The sequence below is a fragment of the Corapipo altera genome, unplaced genomic scaffold, assembly GCF_003945725.1.
Source record: "Corapipo altera isolate COAL_440 unplaced genomic scaffold, ASM394572v1 0, whole genome shotgun sequence".
NCBI classification, from domain to species: Eukaryota; Metazoa; Chordata; class Aves; order Passeriformes; family Pipridae; genus Corapipo; species Corapipo altera.
In genome coordinates, this window is record NW_020884872.1 from 51081973 (window position 1) to 51103038 (window position 21066).

The window sequence follows — 21066 nt, forward strand, 5'->3', positions numbered from 1 at the left end:
TCTGATATGGTGCCAAAAGATTTGAAAGAGTTTCATAGTTGTGGGCTCAGGTGTTTCAGACAATAACAGTGGTGGTAGTCTGATAGCAGTTCAAAATGGTTTTACTGTTTCTATGGAAATTTTGAAGTTGAATGTTCCATAGCAGAGGGATAATCCTTTCTGAAATCCCCCATCTTGGTTTACGTACCCTATTCAAAAGATTATCCTAACGTGTGAACTTACAAAACAATTTCTACAAATTTTAGTTCTTTATGTACGTTACTGAAATCTCCTGTATAGGTTAATTTGTTTACAGTACTGCTGAGTCTTGTTATGGGCTCTTAATAGATGACTGTATTGAAACTGCAATTGGAACTGCCTGATACTAACAATAAACTAAGACAATATTGATTGAGTAAGTTCTTATTTTGGAAAGTGATATTAGGTTACAGAAAGAATAATTTGCGGTGCAGAACGCCTCACTGTATTTGTGTTGTGGCTTTGAAGTAAAGTTTTTGCATTAGTCACTCTAAAAGCATTGATATATCCAATAGCATCATGCAGAACTTCGTGGTTTTTTAAAAGTTTTCTACTGTTCTGTAAGATAATTAATAAATAAGAATAGGACTTAAATTCATCATTGCTTTACAAGAGTGATGTATGATGTTGCTGTGATGTCCTTTAAATTATAATTGAATTCCAAATGATTGATTACAGTTATGCTCCAGAGATGACAGTGGAATTGAGGAGTAGCAGTAGCCTTGTTACACTAGGTCTTTTTTACATGCTGAAATATTGCAAGTTGGAAGCAACAAGTGTATATGCAGTGTATATTAGGGATCTATTTCTGGGCAATAGTTACCACAATATGTTGTATATTCACTACAAAAATATTTCTTGCTGAATGTTGTGAGCAGACACTGAATTTCTGAAGAAGATATAAAAAGTAAGATGCCAGAGCTGAAAAAGGCATTGTAGTGATTGGCCCCCAAGGAGCAGATTCATGAGCACAGCTTGAAATCTAATGGGATTAAGAGCTGATTTTGTCAGAATTCACTCTCTTTTATTTTGATCTTTGATGGGACGATATTAGGGTTTTGCTGGTGTAAAACCAACTGTCATAAGCAGAAATGAGTTGGAAATTCTCAAACTACAAAGTTCATTGGGATATTGAGTGGAATAGTAATAAAAACTTAGCTGGCTAAAAAGGAAGAACCTGGTGCTCATTGTTAGTTTGTTTTGAGGTTTTTTTTCCTAAAGAGTTTGCAAAGGAAAAAAAAAACACGCACCAAAGGGAGAAGGAGGTACTCAAGTGAAGTCAGTGTTTTACGCAGATTTTTGAGTTGTTCTGCAGATCACTCTGGTGTACATTGATATGGACAGATGCATTCTCAGGCTCGAGCTTATGAAAAAGCCTCGTCACTCGCTTATGTCAGTTTAAAGGTAGAAGAGAGTAATCTGGTAGGCAATAGTAAGGCAGGTGTTTAAATTACAAGATGCCTGTTTTGGGGTGGCAAAAGGAAATCTACTGCTCTGTTTGTTGGGGATTCTGGATTCCACCAAAGTAAACACTAAAGCAAAAGCACTGGTTTTACCCATTCACTACCCTGAAGTGTGTGTGATGTGTTCATTGACTCTGTCACATTTCTTAATATTGAGACAAAAATGTCAGTGGATCTCTTATAATTTTATTAGCATGTCATTTGCGATAGAGCTGATATGCCACAGATAGTAGTTGCTGACCTATATGTAATTATCCTGTGACTGAGAGTGCTGCTGTGTTGGAAATCTGTGTTCAAGAGACCATGGAGGATGTACCAAAAGCTTATGTCAGTCCTTGAACTAGTCCCACATTCTGAATGAGAGGCAAGGGGAAAAGGGCAAATAAATCTTGACAACCTACAGCACCACTGAAGAGCACGTGCACTGTAGTGTCAAATAAAGATGCTTCACCTCGCTGTCATCTCTGTGGGCTTTGAAGGTAGCTGAAGTGCAATTTCTAGCCTGTGATGACATCGTGTAGGTCTCCTGGCCCTGGTCCTGGGCTGCCTGTAGTGAGGCTGCCAAGGGCTCTGTGGAAAGCGGGATTTTGGAGATGTGCTTTAGCTGAGTGTATCAAAATGTTGTTTAGTCATTTTTTTCTGGTTTTCCAATTCTTGTAAGTTCATTCAAGGTTTTGACAGAGCTTGAATTATTGTTGTGGTGTGACATGACTTTAATGCAAGTGGCCTACACAGGAGGGGATCAAGCTTTCTCTCTAGATGCCATCACTCACACCTTGCATGTCTTCTTGAAAACAATCTTATTTTCACTCTTTATGAAAGAAAAGGTGATCCTTATTGGCTATAAACAAACTTTTGGAGATCTCCAGACAAGTAGTCCTGTATTCTTAGAGCTGCTGGTGAATTCACCATGGCTGGTGAATGATGGTGAGCAGTATTGTGCACAGCAACCTTTGACCATAAAAATCTTCTCGTCTGTCCAAAGCAGTCTCTTGACGTGGCTCTTTCAAGAGTGGTGTTCACTGCCCTGTCCCAGCTCTTTCCATGAAAGAGGTTTTCTGTGCAGTGAAAGCACTGTGTAGCTGGGATAAAAGCGGTGATTCATCACCCAAAAATAAGTGCTGTGCTGATTATAGCTGCCAAATACTCAGTCATCAGTTTCCTCCCTGTTAAGCATTTGCCACCTTTCTGACTGTGGTGTAAGCAGATGGTGGGCAGAGTGAGTTAACCATTGATGAAGTTAGTCATTGCTGGAGCACAGTGGTGGTCTTGTAGCTGCCCAAGGCTTTAGGGACGTGAGGCCGTGTCTGCAGTCCTCCCAGGAATTCCTGTTCTTGTTTTGTTAGTAATCTTGGTAGTTAAAGAAAGCAAAAAGCTACAGGTCATTGTTCTTGGAGATCAGTTAAATTTAGTTGCTTTTAATGGAAAATAAAATCTGGTTTTCATATTTACAGGCTACTTCATCAGAAATTGTTATTCACAAGGTGAACTGATTCAATTCATCTAATTAAGCTCCAAACTGAACTTGGGCGCATGCCATTTAGTAACCACACAAGTGTTGTGTTTATTATCTTTCCATTTGTTTTTTAACTATAGTAATAGTATGTAAATCAGAAATTCTATCAGGTTACATTGTGACTTCAGTAATAGAAGGTAAAATTAAATATTTTAATTTTCAGTACTTTTGTGATACACTGTAAAACAGAAAAGACAGCAATTCAAATGTGCCCTACTCATTCTTTCTAATCTCCTATGTATTTTTAATTTTCCTGTTCAAAAATGTCTCTATTATGAATGCAAATAATGAATTACTCCATTTTATCAAAGTAATTCATTACTATAGAGATATTTTTATTGTGTTGGTCACTTCAGAGTTTTCTGTTGAGAATAAATTGAAACACTTCACTGGTTTCTGGTATTAAATATTCTCAGTAACTGTGGTTCTCTTGGTTGTCCTAAAGGTATTAATACCCTTCCTGGGAAACCTAGGCTGAAGTTAAAATTCAGTATTCTGGACATCCTCAAAGTCTAATGCCTTCTAAAAGCCTATTGGTGGTGCTTCATTTAAGAAGAAGAAAATAAGTCCTTCTGGAGCATACTATTGTCAGCTCTGTTTTAGTTTGGATGAGTAACATTGTGCTATTTCTACTCCCTACTGTGCTTTTCATATTTTTACTGCAGCTTCATTCTGACCACGTATACCTTTGGCCAAAAGTTAATCTGGACAAAACGAATGGGATATTGACAGATGGAGGAAATCAGAATTTCTGAATGAGGCTGTCCCTTCTATAGAGGCACTGTTGTTCCCTTGCTTCCGTTTTTCGTTATTTACCCCTTTTGCAGCTTGAGGTCTACAGTTAGGAATTAGAAAGGGCTGAATATGCAGCTCCCAACCTGAAATCTTGCTTATCCTTTTTAATGTTGTAATTAGGGCAAGAGTTACCTTTTTTCATCATATAGGTGACAGAAGAATCACTGAGTGATATATTGTCTTACCTTCAGTGAATTATCTGTCTAAACCTTCAGTTTAGCCCATTTCAGTGCGTGTATGTAGGCTTCTGATTGGACCTCGTTAATAAGGGGAAGCTTTTTTAGCTGGAAGCCCAGGACCTCTCTGCCCTCTCCTGGTTCTACTGGCTATAGGCAAAGATTAAATTCCTGTAGCTCACATGAGAACATTTACATCATAGACATCCAAATGCAGGATCAGGGAATATTAGCCCTACCTAGAGCCAGTTTGTGGTACACCATTATGATTGCTGGTGTTAATAGTTCTTTTACAATATTCAAAGTACACTCTCTCCAAATATTCATTACTTATTGTCATAATACAAGCAGTTTGACACACTTCTTTCACCATCAGTAAATTTTCTGGGGTTTATCTTGTGTAATGTAGTTGGTTCATTGACTTCAGCTGTAGTGTTTTATCGAGTTTGTTTGGCTAAGTTAGAGTGAACTAAAAACCAGCTCTTAAAACTCACAATAAGGTTTCAAGAGGCATGCTGACCCATGAATATCATAAATAGAATAATATTTGATAACTAAGTGCCTCTCAAATTTCATGAGATACCTCTTAAGGAAGAAGGTTTGTCTGGATTAAACATATCAGAAATACCATGTTATGATAATTGAAATAGATTATATATTCTGGGGTTTAAGCCACTGTATTCTAGCTTTTTTGTTTTATTTGCATATATCCTTTTGTTTGGGGAACGGAGTCAGTGCTAGCTGTGGTTTCAGGATCACCCTGCCTGGAGATCTTTCCCTGTTTAGTACATGAGCACACCTCTACAGGGCAAATGCAAGACTCTAGGAGGGCTTGCTTTTCCGAATTTTCTTTCTTAGCTCCTCTTGCTATGAGTTAGATGAACTAAATGAGTTAATCTATTCAAATTTCTCTCTGTTTTATGTCATTTTTAAATTTTTCCTTAGTTTTTGCGGTGTTCTTTTTTCATTACCAAAAATGTATGTGGTGGGAAAATGAGTGGCATATTTCTTACTATTTGTAAACCATGGATTTGACCTTTTTGACAGATCTGAAATATTGAAAGCAAGATCCAAAAATGTGTGTTCCCCAGGAGGATTTGACTGCTTGTTTGAGGATAGCCAGACTAGTTGTTTTACTGGACGAAGATAATCTGTAAGGGGAATACTGGAAAAAAATGTCTCCCATCGTTCACAAGCTTTCATGCGGGAGAGGCCTATTGAACTCAACAGAAACTTGACGAACTTAATGATAGCTTTCCAAGCACCACCAGTTACTGTATTTGTTACCTTTGTTGTACAGAATTGCTATTGCAAGTGCTGCATTACCATCCTAAGACTGTATCTTGAAAGAATTATAAGGTAAACTAATTTTCCAAAGGTAACTGTCTTAGGCTCTCAGTGATAAACATAACCCTATGTAGTAGTGTCTGTTATTTTAGGATGTAAGTGAGATGTGATTTGACACCATAATTGTGGTGTGTAATCAATATTTCTAAGATTATATATTATATTTCTAAGATTATATATTCTAAGAATATAATCTTTCTAAGATTATATAATTTCTAAGATTATATATTTCTAAGATTATAAGACTTCTGTATATAGAAGTCTTTGGAGACAGGTAGGATGAAGGCAAATCATGAATTAGGTTTTACTTGCCAAACTTCTCCTTTTCTTAGATTTGCATCTCATGTAATGCTATAAAAAGATTGGTTGTTTTGTCTTATTAATGTTCCTAAATCTTTCATGTTTGAGTATATCATGACCCATATCTTTTGAAAGAGCATCAATGCCTGATGCGGGGCACAGTCTGCAAATTCTGGCCTAAACAAATTTCTTTCTCTTTTGAGATTCTGAGTATGAATAAATAATCTGAGATTTCCCTCAATAGATTCACACATTAAGTTTTTTTAGGGTTTTTTTGGCAGCCACACAGCCCTACTGTTTTAACTATCAGCCCTGTTGGGATTTATTTTTAATAGTCAGAGTGGATCAGTTGGTAAACTCACTTTTTTGGTCAGTTGGAAAATGGTTCCCTCAGAATAGGACTCATTAGTTTGGTCAGCAGCAGCCCTGGTTGCTCTAAGCATGCCTGCATCCCGTGGGACTGATGTCTGGGCTGATGCATTGTCTGGTGTTATACTGAAGACATAATAGATCTTAAAATGAAATAAGCAAATTTCAGAGGATGATATGTTCACATACAAAACACAATTAGGATTTGGCAAGCAAAATCTGCTTTAATCTGCGAGTGTATCGGTTTTGTTGTATTCTTCCATGTAGCACAGACACTGTAGTTAAGTCTTTGGGCTAGTACAGCTGGCTTTCTGTGTCCAAGTGATGACCTTTCAGTATGATCATGAACTTCCTTTAAGTTTAATAAAATGTAATATCTATGACAGATAGTAAAATAAAACTGGTATTTTCCTTCCTTATAAGAACAACTCACTTTTTAAAAGGGAGGGAAGGGGGGAAAACGGCAATCAATCTTTTCATTAGATTCCAGGATAATAAAGCAGTACAGCTATCAATTATATCCTGTGCAGGCACTGTATAGTTAGTAGTTGAATATAAATGGCTGTCTAAACTGTAGAGTTATTGGGTTTGAAGTTTGAGTGCTCAGAAATGCTTAGTGCGCTTAAGGAATAGTCCCTTGTATATCAAAGTTCTTGTTACTGTGTAATATGATCAACTACCTCATCTGTCTGGGAAGACCACCTGGGTTTATATTAACTATGACTTATTCTATAAAAATCTTGTGATGGGATTATAAAGTCTTTTCACAGCACTATTGTCATGTTAAAGTTGCCCACTGTTGCCCATGTCAGCTAGTTGCTTGGACACCTAGTCATAAGCAAGTGTGAATCTGACTTTCCTTTGCCTCTAATTCTCTACACAGCAAAATAAATGGGCATGGAATATCAGTGGAGATTTCAGTGCTGTAATTCAAAAGTGAAATCCTTAAATCTTCTGTTTTACTACAAAAAAATTGGAGGACTGTAATGTTCTTTACTAATAATATATTATATTTCCTAAGGCCTAAAACCTTGTTTATGAGTTTGTGGTCCCCTTAAGGGCAGAGCAGCTCAGTGCTGCATGCATTTAATCAGCACTAGGAAGAGAGGCGATATGTCTCTCTCCCATTGAGGGCATCTGACCTGGTGGTTGAGATGTTAAAACTTCTACTGCTGTGACTCAGACTCTGCTTTACATGCCCTGAAACACTGTATTTTGAAGTACAGAAATAGCAGGTAATGTTCCTGCTTTCTTTTTTACTTAGAAGCATGGGTCACTTAACCACTAATGATGTGGAAGACCTCGGTTCAGTTTGCACCAGTGCCTGAAGGGATTCAAGTCTGTCTCCCACACGTGCAAGGAGAGCTCTATTTATGAGGCTTTTTTGTGGTTTATGAGGTGCGGTTATGAGGCTGTTGTTCTGAGATGGGATCTTCTGATGCATCCTTTTCAAACTGGTCTGCTTTACAGGTTTTACAATTTACAGGACAGGAGAGAGAAAGAAAGTATTTGGATCATAGTTTAATTGCTAGGCAAATTTTCAGCAGTGTTGTTCTCAAGAGGACTTTAATCTTAACTGGCTGAAAAACCCAACAGTTTTGTCTCTAGCAGAATTTAATTTTAGGTATTGTCTTATATTCTGAAGTTGATATAAGCTTAAGAAATGAGAAGTTATTAAGCAGCTGTTACAAACCCCTTCTTTGTACATTGATGTTTGTTCTGTTTAAAAACAATTTAATTCTCCAGAAAAAACTTGGAGTGATAACTAATAACATGGTGATCATACTAGTTTTGTATTAACTCTCTTCTGAGGAAAACAAATACCCAGTTTCTTCTGCTGTGTAGTAGTATCATTGTGATATTGTTACCTATTAAAAAAAATCAGTTTGAGTTCATTTTAGTTCGGTTGTTGAGATATTTATTGTTTTAAGATTAAAAGTATAATGACATATTGAGTGTGTACAGTCGTGTCAGATTTCAGATGTGAGCATTTCAAATAATGGGAGTTGTTACAGATACACACTGCAGGCTTTACTTTAGAGCAGGAAAAGTATTGTGAATAATGATAGATTTTGGGTTATGCTATTTATATTCAGCCCTTAAAAGTCAGAAAAAATAAAATAATATAAATAGGGTTTAATTGTTAGAATGCATTTAATTTTTTTATTGAATATGTTTTTGCTCCAGTATTGTAACTCTAAACTTTGATATTGGAGTACTGGAAAAACTCAAGAGAGTCTTCCCTACATTTTCCCTTCTGTAAACTGGAAGTTTCTGTGTTATCCCCACCTAAAGAAGATTTCTGAAGACTAATAATTTTTCAGTAATCAGAAAGTGATTATTATTCCCATAGGATAAGAACTGAAACAAGGAAGTCTTCATGGTCAGCTCCAGAGCATTGTGTTAAATGGTCTGTACTGGAGTCTGCTGGTCCATGTATGGTGTCAGTGGGTTGTCCCCCTCATAACTAATATCCTGTCCCATTTAGCCATTAGCTGTAAACTTCATAATCTGTATAAAGACTCAAGGTGCACAGAGAAGGGTTAGATTTTTATTCTTGATCTTTTTTCTATAACAATATATACTATAACATGCTAGGTCAGTGAGTTGAATCAAAGTCCATTCCAGAGACATGAAAAATATATATATTTTCCAAGTACTCACATTCATAGTTTATATACAAGGACACTAATTTTGGGGGTAGAAAGTCAGAATTAGCCATCCTAATCCTACCTTCCCAAAAACCAAGTTAAAAGAAAATTGGTAAACCTGAATGATGAAGCAGTCTGGGCAGTGTTAGGAGAAGGCTGTGCTAGTTTTGGTCAGGCCCTTAATGGGCAATTACTGCAATATACACTTCTTGCCTTCATTTTTTGTGGATGGGTGTTGCAGAGGGACAGGATGTTTCACCAGTGGGTTTCAACAATATCTGCTGACAGCAGAGGAATGGTGAACCTCAGCGGCTTCAGGTCCCATGCCAGGCACTGGTGGGCTGTTTTGCTTTACTTGGCACGAGCCCTTTTTTGTGGTCATTCCAGGCTTGACCGATCTCTTCTCCAGGCTGGGATACTCTTCTTCACATCCAACCAAGCATCACAGCCTTTCCAGCCAACCCCACAACCAATGACATGAGCACCATTTCCTTCCCACCCTCATCTTCATCTCATAGGCCTCCCAGTTGTATCTGAGGTGACATCAGGTAGCCAATGGCTTGCTTAGGATTTAAAGTGCGTAATTTCCTTAATTTTGCAGACTCACCTCACATGACCCCTTGGAGTCCATGTTTCTTTGCTGATGATATTCCAGCCTTCCCAGCCAGGACTTATTACATCAGTTTCCCCTTTCAGGCAGCACCAGACCCAATCTCTGCATTTTGTCTCTCTGTAGGCTTTTTTTTCCCAGCCAGTGTTATTCTTCTCACAAATTTGGCTCTTTGTCCACCTTTGAGGTCAGCTCATATCCTCAGTGCTGCCTGGTCCCAGAGGAAGGGTGGCAGTGGGAAGCAAGAGGAGTTCAAGGGAGTTAGAGAGGCAAACCACTTGTTCCCAGGTTAATGAGCTTGGAGTAGAGCCACCCACACTTGGAGGATGAGAGGTTTTGGCTATACAAATTCAGGCCATGGTCCCTCAGTGCGTAGTGAACAGTACCAGGTGTATTTGTTTGACTAGGACCAACTATAAGTTCGAGGAACAGACACCAGAAAGTGCTAGTTTTAGTAAAATTTGATTGAAATGTTTTCTTTCTGAACAGTTGGGGGTGTTTTAAAGCCATTGAAAGGCTTAATTTCAGTCAGACCTAATTATCTGTCTCTACTTGATGTTTTTATTTCAGTAGAGAAATGTAAAAATTGAGATGCAGTCTCAGTTGTGAGATCAGAAGAGCAAAATGAACTTAAACTTCAGCTTGAAGGATAGTAAACAGAAAGAGGTTCATTTGGGAAAAATGAATCCTTCTACTGGAAATTAAAATGAACAAAGACGAGCAAAGAAAGAGAGAAACTCAGTTGCAGTATATGGATAACATACTAGATGTGTGTTTCAGGCATGGCACCTCCACTGCCACCACTCCTGATGTTTGTATGTGATAGGTGTAGAATTGTTGAAGCAAGACTGAGTAATGAGGAATGACTGAAAAGAAGTAACTGCCCAGTCTTACACCTTTTTCACGTCAGCTAAATTACCAAGTGCACAGAGTCCTCATGCAGTATCTGGCACTGCTTGCCCGAGGAGGAATGACATGGAAATGTAAGACCAGTTTGTGAGTGCTGAGCTCTAAGTCTAGTGGGGACATGGCTGAGTTTTACCTGGAACTGGGCAACAGCTTACAGGTGGTTAAAGGGTATCAGTAATAGTTTCATGCATCAGTCATTCATATCAGTCCTTTTTGCTAATACATTTATGAATATTTTGTGATAATGTGCAGAGTAAGAAAATGTTTATCAAAACTTTGCATCAAAATTTTAACTTGTGGATCTTCAGCAAATGGTTGGCTACAAATTATTGTTAATGCTTTCATTGGTTTTCAGTGTAAGTTGGCTTATGTGGAAACATTGAATGCTTCCATATCAATCTGAAAAACATCAGAGAATATAATTTGATTATTTTCTCCTAGAAATGTAAATGCTGATGAGTACTTTTTTCAAAAATTATTTTCACTAAGCCTTGCTAATTTGGTGGCCCTCTCTATCAACAGACCTGCTTGATAGGTACTTGTTGAAAGTTCCTGATGTATTCCATGGCAGACAAAGTAACTAATCTAGACTGACAAAAGAGAATTCACTTAGAAAAATTGTACTAGATGCACACTGGAATTTTTTACTATTTTCTAATGTAAACATCAAGGACTCAAATTTATTAAGTTTTCAGATAAATAGAATTGGAAGATTTTGATTTAAGGTTGGACTAGAGAAAATAAAGAACCAAATTAAATCAAAATGGGAATAATTACCCCAAAAACATGGGGGGGAAACTTGAAAGGAGAGCTGCTAAGTGGATGTATGAATTCTTGTTGTCTAGGATTTTATAAACTAACCTTTTTTTAAATTAAAAAAATAAATCTGAATTGGGGGCAATATAATGTTTTTTCCTGGTGTTTTACCTCCACTTTAGCAATTATTTAGAGATCTGCTATTTTTTGAGAAATTTTCACATCTGAAGTTTCTTAGTACAAGGAATACAAGTATATTATCAGTATTCTTTATATGCTTAAGCAAGTAGTAATCCAAGCACCACACCTTTGTTAGACTTTTTTCTCTTGAAGAGTTGTGTTGACAGATTGTTTCTTTGACAGAACATTCTAGTAACACTGCTCATATATAAATAATACATCTAAGCTGAACATGTAGTTTCCTGAATGTGTTTATGATTTAGGGAACAAGGGAGTAGGTTTTGTTGCTTATCAAAAATGTCACAGCAGGCCCATGTAGAATTTGAGATATTGAGAATTTGGCCTCATGTCAAAGAAATGTATCATTTTTACATTTAATGTACCAGATGGTACAGGGGCTGATTAGGTTATTTGGTGTAGAAATCTGTAATCACTTGTTCTTCTGTACCATTGTAGAAGCCCTTTGGTAAACATGTCATTTCGGGGACAGGAGGATTAGATGCCAAGTAACCTTAATGCTTACTTGCAAATGTATTATTTAAAAATAAGTATTTTCACACTAGATGTGTTTGCATTTATTGTTAAACATATTTAAAAATTTATACTGTTTGCATAGGGATCTCCTTTCATTTTGAAGCACATTTCCCCAGTCCTAGTTAGAACTGCTGCTAAAGGTTGCAGCACATAGTACTTTTTTATTGGTGAAGTGGTTGGGAATAATACCATGGTGTGACTGTTCAGGAGAAGTTAGAAGATAGTTTTTACAGCCTTGGAGCTTGAATTTTGCTTGTCTATGAACGGTTGATTTGCCTTTGGTCTCCCTGTCTCTTAGTTAATTCTCTTTTTATTTTGGGGTATCTTCTGGAGGTTCTACACATTTAGCAACACTCTGCTAATAAAGGCCACCTGCGCCTCATAGTATGTGCTGAGTTTCTTTTGTCTCTTCAGACTCACGAAGAGAATAGATATTCTATTTTTAGGCCTTGAGGGTTGGAAACATCCACTTTGAAATCAAACTTCCAAGTGTTATGCAGCGATAATGATACATTAAGTGAATCATGAGTACTTTAAAGTGAGTATCTCTTAGTCTTTCCTGTTAAATTGATTCCAGTTCGTTTAAATGCATTTTCATTGAGCCTTTTTTCACTTTAATAATTCCTGGACTCTACCACCTGTCTATCTCAGTGCCAATTGCTGCTTCAGTGTGAGTTGTTGTAACAGTCTGACTCAACTATACTTGGGAGTGCTATCTCGTGGGGATCTCTTTTCTTCCCTGGAACACAAATTTAACCTTGACCCTGAGGAACCATTTCTTGAAAACTGACAGTAAGATACACTTTAATTTATGCTTCCAGAAAAGAAGCAGAAAGATCCAGCTGTCTTGCATTTTGCCCTCTTCTTCAGTGTGACCTCCTGCATTTGTTGAATGCATCCAAGCTGAGCAGTTCTGTCAGCCTGGGAAAGCCTGCAGCAGCAGCCTCGAGCAAAAAAGCACAAATGCCCATTCCAGCGTTTGCATTTGGGAACAAATTTTTAAGTATTTTGCTCAGTTTTACTTTTCAACTGTCTACATGTTTGCCCTTCTGCCTTTATACAGCTGTCTGTTACCACTGTTACCACTGTAGTGGTGCATCCTTCATGTACAGATCAGTAATGATAGCCACATCTCAAATTAAGCATAATTGACTCTTGGGTGTGTTGTCTTTTCAGGAGGATAGCAGAGTGTTTCAAGTAGAAGCTGTTTAGTTAATTTTTTTCCAGGTTGTATTACTTCTTCCTTTTCTTTTTTTTTTCTCTGGTTGTATTGTGCTTTGGAGTATTTTGTTGCTTTGGTTAAAGTGGGGATTTTCAGGCAGAAGCAATTGTTGTGAATGTCATTTCTCATTATGCGAAGGTGTTTTGCAAAACATCTCTTCCTGTAATTTTAAAGAGAGTTCACTCCTAAATTAGCAAGATAAGCCAAAAAAAGACTCTGACTAAAGCACTGGGTACTTGAGCCATAACCTGCAAGGCTTTTTGAGGTGCCCAAGCTGCTACTTACCCAAGCTGGCCGTACCAGTCTTTTTACTCAGCAAGTGCCTAGTTGGAGTGGGACAGGACAAAACCTGCTACAGGCAGATATGTTTCATGGCATGTACCTACAGAACTGAAATTTCAGGGGGATGAACTTTCTACCCTTGCCTACAAGAAGGATAAGGGAAATATTCAATTTTAATTTTAAAAAGCAAATTGTGTGCAAAAGATGAGCACACCATATCCTATACTCAATCCACCTGCACATCTCATGGCATTAGAGTTGTAAGCACATCTGTGTGCTATGCAGAAGCAAAATGACTTCTGCTAGAGCAAGTGGTTTTTGTAATTTAAAACATATTGGTTTGTTTTACTGTGAAGTGTTAGACAGTCTGTAACCTGTAGAATATTTCTGCAGCATGATGATCAGAGCTGAAACCTGCTCTAGCTGGGCACAAGTTCTGCACTGCTTGCCCACACAACTGCATGCCTGCACTGCCAAGCCTTAACATCTTGGTATTCGCAGTGGCAATGATGTAGTTAAAATTGTGGGTAGCTTTTCAGATGGAGTGGGATTTATCTCATCTCAGTCTCTTTTAGCTGACAAAACAAAATCATCTCATCTGAAATTTCTCCTGCCAGAGCAGAATGAGGTGGGACAGCATGATGTCAAATAAGAATGGGTTTTTGAGTGATTTGACTGAAGAGTTAAACATTTAGCAATTTATTTTTTAACTTCCTGTCCTCAAAACTAAATGCTAAATTTAGTCTGTTCAGTTTCCATCATCAAGGACAGCTTTTTTGGTATGCTTTCTTACAAAATATTTGACCTTGGGAGATTGCTGCCAGAAAGGAAGACACTTTAATATCTGACAGCTGATTGTTGGAGGTTTGCAAACTCTGTTGTGTGGGAGCAGTAAAAGTCCACAAAGGTAGAAACATTCACTTCAGCTTAGCACTCTGTGAAGCTGATGAACTTCAAGGTGTGAGGATGAGTTGCTGAAAACAAAATGATCTTTGCTTTTTGTCTGGTTTAAACTGTAGCTGGATGGAAACTATGAGCTCTTCATGGCTTGGTTATGGATGGGAGACAATGTTGGTACGCAGAGGAGATTGCCATGAGTAAAATAAGAGAACTGAAGGGGGCTATTGCAAAATTTCCTCTCAAGTAAGTTAAGAGGAGGTAGAGTTCAGGGGTCTGGAAAGAAGATGAGGAAGAACTGTGCAGGAAAGGATGGCCATCCAGCAGATGGGATGTTATCAGCCACAACTTCCCATGCTTTGCTCAGGGTATTATGGCTTGTTGTGAGGTTGACTGGTTGTTTTTCCATAATGGTCTGGGAATAAGGCAGTAAGGAATGCTTTTTAACTCAGCCAAAAAAAGCTTCGTGAATAGGGAAATCATGTGTTATGTTCTTGGCGGTGTTTATTAATGACAAGCTAATGAAACAGAGCACTACAGAGAATACTGGTGTACAGCTTTAAAAGGGCAGGCACAGAAGTGTGAGCCAAGAGCACTGATTAATAGAGGCTGCAGCTTTATTGAAAAGCCTTTTGTAGCAGGGAGCCATCCTAACCTGCCTTCCAGTTCTGTCTCAGACTGGATTTGAGTGGATGGTGAACAGCATAAGGATGCAACAGCAATGTTGCAGAGGGAGACATTGCTGAGATTTGCTTCTGAGTCCCAGCTGGTACCAGGGCTGAAGCTGTCTGTCTCCTTTGTACCAGCAAGCAGGAGCAGTGAGATGAGGGAAGCCATGTGGAGCTCTACCCCTTCATGTTGTATTTCCGTGGTCTGGGAAATACGTCCAAGGCAGCCCACTGAGTTTCAAGGACCTCAGGCTGAACCCTTTCTAACCTACCAAATGCTCTGGAAGCTGCCAAACTGTCAGCTACAGAGTTTAGACTCATAAAACCGAAATGAAGTTCACAAAACCAACACAGACGCTTTTGGGAGCCAGATACAAAAAACCTGCTTCAGTTGTCCAAACCAGCAATAAGCTGAGCCCACACCACCACAAGAAGCCCAGTTCACTAGATGAGGATGGAAAAACAGGACTAGAGAGACAGGAGAAATAAACACACAACTGTTTTTTTCTCATCCAATTGACTTTATGAGCTGACAGAATGGCTGACGGTATACCTCTGAATATCCCAGCCATAGCTCTATTATCTTCTCAATTAGAAAAGATGTAGTTCCATTAAATAAAACTAACAACAACACTCATTGTCTAGAGAAATTAACAGTTAATTCTCAGTTAATAACATTAGTGGGAGATGCTAAGAAATAGTGTGCTGAGAATTCAGCCATCTCTTTCAGCTTCATTGCTACACTTCATCCTGAAGTTCTTAATTCTGGAATAGTCACCATTAGGAAAAGTTTACTTATACCATCCATTTTCAGAAAATAATGATAAATTTAATGTTCAAAGTTTTGAATCACATACTGATTAAATAGAGTTTTGGCAACTTAGATAAAATTTGAGATCATGGACAAACATCTGTACTGGTCGTAGGTCACTGTAAGGGAACGTGAGTTTTTGGGGTAGGTCTTTGCTCACCACAGGCAGAACAAAATATAGCTCTTGCTTACAATTTTTATCTTAAATATGAGATGCACAAACCTGTTTTCATAAGAATCCTCTGCCTTTGTAATGTCAGCTGACATCAATCATAGCCTGAATTTACCAAAAAAAGGGCATTCTTAGTCTTACAGTTTTGGCAGTGAAAGGAGATCACTGAAGGGTATACCAGTTTTCATCCTGTTTGGAGAAAATCATGAAGAGATTGTAAAGTTTCATGCTTAGTTTCACTGCTGAAGACTGAATTAATTAATAATATCAACGACATTACCATAGTATATGGAGACTGCATGGTCCCTCCAGCAGCTCTGGACAAGAAGAGAGTACCTAGGGAAAAGTAGATACAATGCAAGGAATGTACAGACAAAAGTAAATGTAGAAGAGCTCTTAAAAGAGAATGTGATTTGTATGATAGTCTGAAGTTACATGATTTTTTTTTTTTAAAATTCTCAAAAGACTAGGTGTAAATACTGAGTAAAACAAAGGCCTGTTCTTAGCACTGTCTAGAAAAATCTGTAAGCTAATGACCCGTGCTTTGTTGCAAAGACCATTAGTTCTAACCACAGAACAAACACTTTGTGTGCCATTAGCTACTTAAGGGCTTGGGGTTCTTCTTTACTCTTCCTGTGGGGGACCTAGTACTGCTTGCTGCCAAGGCCAGAGGGACTTGGGGGCAGATGTGCTCCATTTGCTGATAGACTGCTTTTGAGGTCCATGTGGATTCTTTGTGTCCAGTCTCAGAAGTATCTTGGAAATCAGAAGACTAATACTAGCAGTCTGACATGCATACACTGGGTACATCAAGTCCCCAGTTCCCTCAGAGCACTTTAGAGTGCTCTGAAGAGCAAGGAAGGACAGCAACAGCAGATAATCCATCCTTCAGGTCACAGAATAACACATTGTGTAGCTGAGGTGGCATTGGGTCAACCTGAAATCTGCCTTTGGCACTCAGGGGAAACCTGGAAGTATGGCAACATGTAGGATTTCCTCCATGGTGGATTTATCTGCCCTGTGCACAGAGCTGGCAATTCATGCTACTTCTATATGACGCTTGTGCAGCCATGTGCACAAGGGGATCCCTTATCTCCCTTGGATGCAAGTTATCCCCCTTCTCTTGAACATTTAAGATAGAAGATGTTGCCTTTGGCCTTATGAAGATTTGGGTATAATCTGTGCAGGGTGTCCTTCTCTGTCTTGCCTTTCCTCTGTCACCAGTCTGTTTAGTTTAGCAGAACCAGTGTCTCCAATTGCAAGTATATGAGACTTGTCAAGACTTGACAAATGAACTACTTGCGCCGTGTATGTTTATGGTTTTGACTTCATAATGACGCAATGGGGGATCTCATGGATAATAATCCAGGCAAGGTGGTTTCAGAGGAAATTAAGAGGCATCATTACTGGACAATTACAGGTGGGTTTGTCTTCTTAAAGAAGAAGTTTTCATGACCTTCTCACTTGTAGCTGTTTATGCACTTTGAAAAGTAACCTGGTCTTCACTCTGTGTTCTTTCTTAGCAGATCTTCCCATTGTCTTTACAAAATGGGATTTTTTGCTTTTGTTATTTGTATTACAACAGATCCAGGATCCAGGTGAATCCTTTATTTAGATAGTCGTCTCTTTATTTTATGTTGATTTGTGTGTGAATATTGAAAGACTCACTGTTCCAGAGATGTTCTTGCTTTCAAGTGGGGGAAATGTCAGATGCAAGAACTAGACTAAATCAGCTAGATCTACCAGAACATCTCATGTTTCAGTGTGCCAGGGATAATCCACTTAGGTTGTGGATATTATTGGAGTTTTTAATATTAGTGTTTCTTTTTTCCTTTTGCAATGGAACTCCATTCTGTGTTGAAATTTGACTCTGACGCAAAACAAGGAGTGTTTTCTCTGAAAATATTTAACATACTTGATTATAAAAATCACAAAATTAATTAATAGTTTACTTGATTGTTAGTTTATTTAGAGTAGATGTGTAAAATATTTCTAGCTTAAATATTTCTGACTTAATATTTTTAGATACTTACTAAATATTATAATCTAGAGATCAAGATAATACATTTAGAGCTGCTTAGGTACTGTAAAAAGATTACTTGTTAGATCTGTATATGGAATAATTGCTTTGGGTCAAGTGAGATTTGAAGTAACATGGCAAATATTTTATACTCAGTTTGGTTTTCTGTACTACTGCCATAACTGTGTGTGTGTGCCTGCCTGTAGAGAAGCTCTGCTGCAGTGCAGTGTTGTGGAGGTACTTAGCTGAGGAGCTGAGAGCTGTGCTTAGTCTTACTGCCAGGTTATCAATGGGAATTTCCATCCTTACTCTGCCTGTTGAAAATTCCTTGAAAAAACATTTTAAAAGGCTAGTTATTAATGATGTACTGTCAAAATGGAAAGATATATCCAATGAGCTTCTCCAGGGATCTGTCTTTGGCCTAGCATTATTAAAAATTCTGTTAACCTGATGATGGAAATAAAGAAAACTTTAAAAATAGCAGCTGGCACCTATCTAGAATAAATTTGGTCAACCCAGCTTTGAAAGAGTTGGTCTAAAATTATTTTGTGAAGTCAGGAAAATTGTTCTTAATTGGTATGGAAAAATAAAAACAAATAACAAGGGGAAAAGTTATCTAATGGGCTAGTTCAGAATAACGAATTGCTGTAACCATTGCTGCCTGTAACAGGGCAACCATACGAATGTTGGGCTCTGTACAGACCCATGAGGTCATTGTCAGTAACCATGCAGAATGCAGAAGTCACACATTGAACTGAAGGACTGTGAGTAGTGTAAGGCCTTCTGAAATGTGGCATGGACAAAAGTAAAGAGCAAACAAGGGTGTGCTAAGGCTTGTTCTTTTAAAGTTGACATATGAAGAAAGAAGAAAACAGGTTTGCCTGGCTAGAGAAATGTAGACAAATAGGGGGAAATTATAGTCTTCGAGCATGCAGAAAGTTGTTTGAGAGTTGGTGGTAACCATTTTTTCTTCATGTCTGTGTGTAGATGACACGAGAGTAACAGGCAGTGGTTTAAAGTTAGATGTTGGGAAAAAAATGTTCTGTCTATATAAATAGTTGTTAGCCATGAAGATATAAAAAAATTTTGTCACTGGTGACTTTGTGTAGTGCAAAGAAAGAGGGTGATTTTGTACGGTAAATCCTGACACCTTCTAAGAAATGGGAGTAGAACTGGGTTTTTTTAATATTCTCTTCAAACTGAACATGTCTGTGCTTTCTAGCATGATTTGTACTTTAAAATTATGAGCTGACACAAGAAAAGGAAAGGAAGTCCTGTGGCTTTCATGACCAAATTGTGTGATGTGCATTATCAATTGTGTGTGCAAATTGTCTCTAGCCACATATGTAACTATGTCCCTTTGTACTTCCTCAACAGTCTCCAAACGTCCACAACTACCCAGATATGGATGCTGTACCCTTGTTACTAAACAACATGAAGGCAGACCCCACGGAGGATTCATTATCTACAGACCACTTCCAAACACAGACTGAACCAGTGGACTTATCAATAAACAAAGCCAGGTCATCCCCTACAGCAGCTTCATCTTCACCGGTTTCCATGACAGCATCAGCTTCCTCCCCTTCTTCTACTTCTACTTCTTCTTCTAGTCGGCCAGCTTCATCACCCACTGTAATAACATCAGTGTCCTCAGCGGCATCTGTACCGTCAGTATTAACTCCAGGTCCTCTTGTGGCCTCTGCATCTGGTGTTGGAGGCCAGCAGTTTTTGCACATTATCCATCCAGTACCACCTTCAAGTCCCATGAACTTGCAGTCCAACAAAATGAGTCACGTGCACCGTATCCCTGTGGTGGTACAGTCGGTACCTGTTGTCTATACAGCTGTGAGATCACCTGGGAATATGAACAACACTATAGTAGTACCACTGTTGGAGGATGGGAGAAGCCATGTCAAAGGTAAGGTGCAACTAGTTTTGTGCATCTGTAGCATCTCCGAGACTGCTCTTACATGAGAAAAATATAACAATATTATAAAGCTGTTTGTTTCCATACTGTGTTGTTTACTGAAAAGAGACATAACGTATACTGTAGGGAGGAGTCTTTACAAGTCTTATCCAAGATGGTCTTTAAAATAAATAAATATTTAAATGAAGACTGAAGTCAGCAGTAGTGGTAGATGCTTGGAAACTTGTGGCAAGTTTTGTCCTGAGTGAAATAAATCCTCCCCAGAAGCTGAAGAAGTAGGACAATGGAAAAGTGTCAATATGTAAAACATCATAGATGAATATGGAGAACTCACCAGGTGTTTCAGGTTTAGCAAGGGGAGGAATGTCAGAGAGATTGGTCCCCAGCAAGGAGAAAGCAATCATTGGTCTGTAGGAATGTGAGAAAGAAAGGCTTTTATTAAGCTCAAGGAGTGGCAGTACAATACTTTGAATCAGGTTTCTTCTTCCAGATTAAACAGCAGAAAGGTTTCTTCTTCCAGATTAAACAGTAGAAAGGGAAGGAAGCCACACAGAGGGTGTATACTGGAAATGAGTTTTGCAGACACAGGATCTGAGAGGCATGTGAAGGGAGGAAGAAGGCACATGCCAGAAGGACGGATACACTCTTGAGGTGTCCAAAGAACACAGAAAACAAGCTGGAAAGCAAGTAAAAGTGAGAACATAACAGTTACTGAGGGAGCTAAAACTTGTTAGAGATGGTGAGATGATGGGTGGAGGAAGAAAAGAGAGAACAGTTGTGTCCGGATACCTTGAAAACCATAGCTTTATAAAGGTGGCATTAGTGACAGAGATGGGAATATGAAGAAAAGAATGAGATACACTAATTTCAAGGCTCACTGCATGTGAGTGAATAAAATATGGTAATTCTCCCCTGAAATGAGGTATTGCTTGAGGTGGAAAGGGAGGATATTGACATATAACCTTACTTTGGAGCTTATGAGACTGTAGGACACTTAGTAATGTATCTTATAACATCTCTTCCATACCTAATTTCATAATGACCAGGTCTCTACAAGTTTTTGCCTCACCTTTCATGTCTGTTTTTTATAAACTGGCAGGTGTGTATTATTGTACAGGACTACGGTGATGGGTCATTCTGATGTTTAGTTGTATCTGGTTGTCTGTTAGCCTCTGATTCTCCTACTGCTCCCTCACTACCCAGATGTGGACTGTGCCCTCCCAATGGGATTGGACATAGGAAATGGACTCATTGTTGATCTGAGTTTAGTTTTAAGCCTGAAAATGATGGGGTTTTTATTACAATTCATACAGTGATGTAATATTAGCTCTTCATGTCGTTATGTCAAGAAATTATGAATAAAAGCAGAACTTTTCACCATATTGTCTTTAAAAAAAAAAAAAAAAGAAAAAGGAAAATTTTAGTCTGTATTTTGATTTTGGA

General features: G+C 38.3%; 1 protein-coding gene across 6 annotated transcripts in view; it reads left to right on the forward strand.

Moving 5' to 3' along the window:
- Window positions 1-21066, forward strand: part of KLF12 (Kruppel like factor 12) — a 238273-nt gene that overhangs the window by 125641 nt on the left and 91566 nt on the right. For all 6 annotated transcript variants that reach the window (XM_027646772.1, XM_027646801.1, XM_027646810.1 and 3 more), the window contains exon 4: window positions 19074-19614. In XM_027646772.1, coding sequence (XP_027502573.1) covers window positions 19074-19614 — 541 coding nt within the window. The remainder of the gene's footprint in view (window positions 1-19073; window positions 19615-21066) is intronic.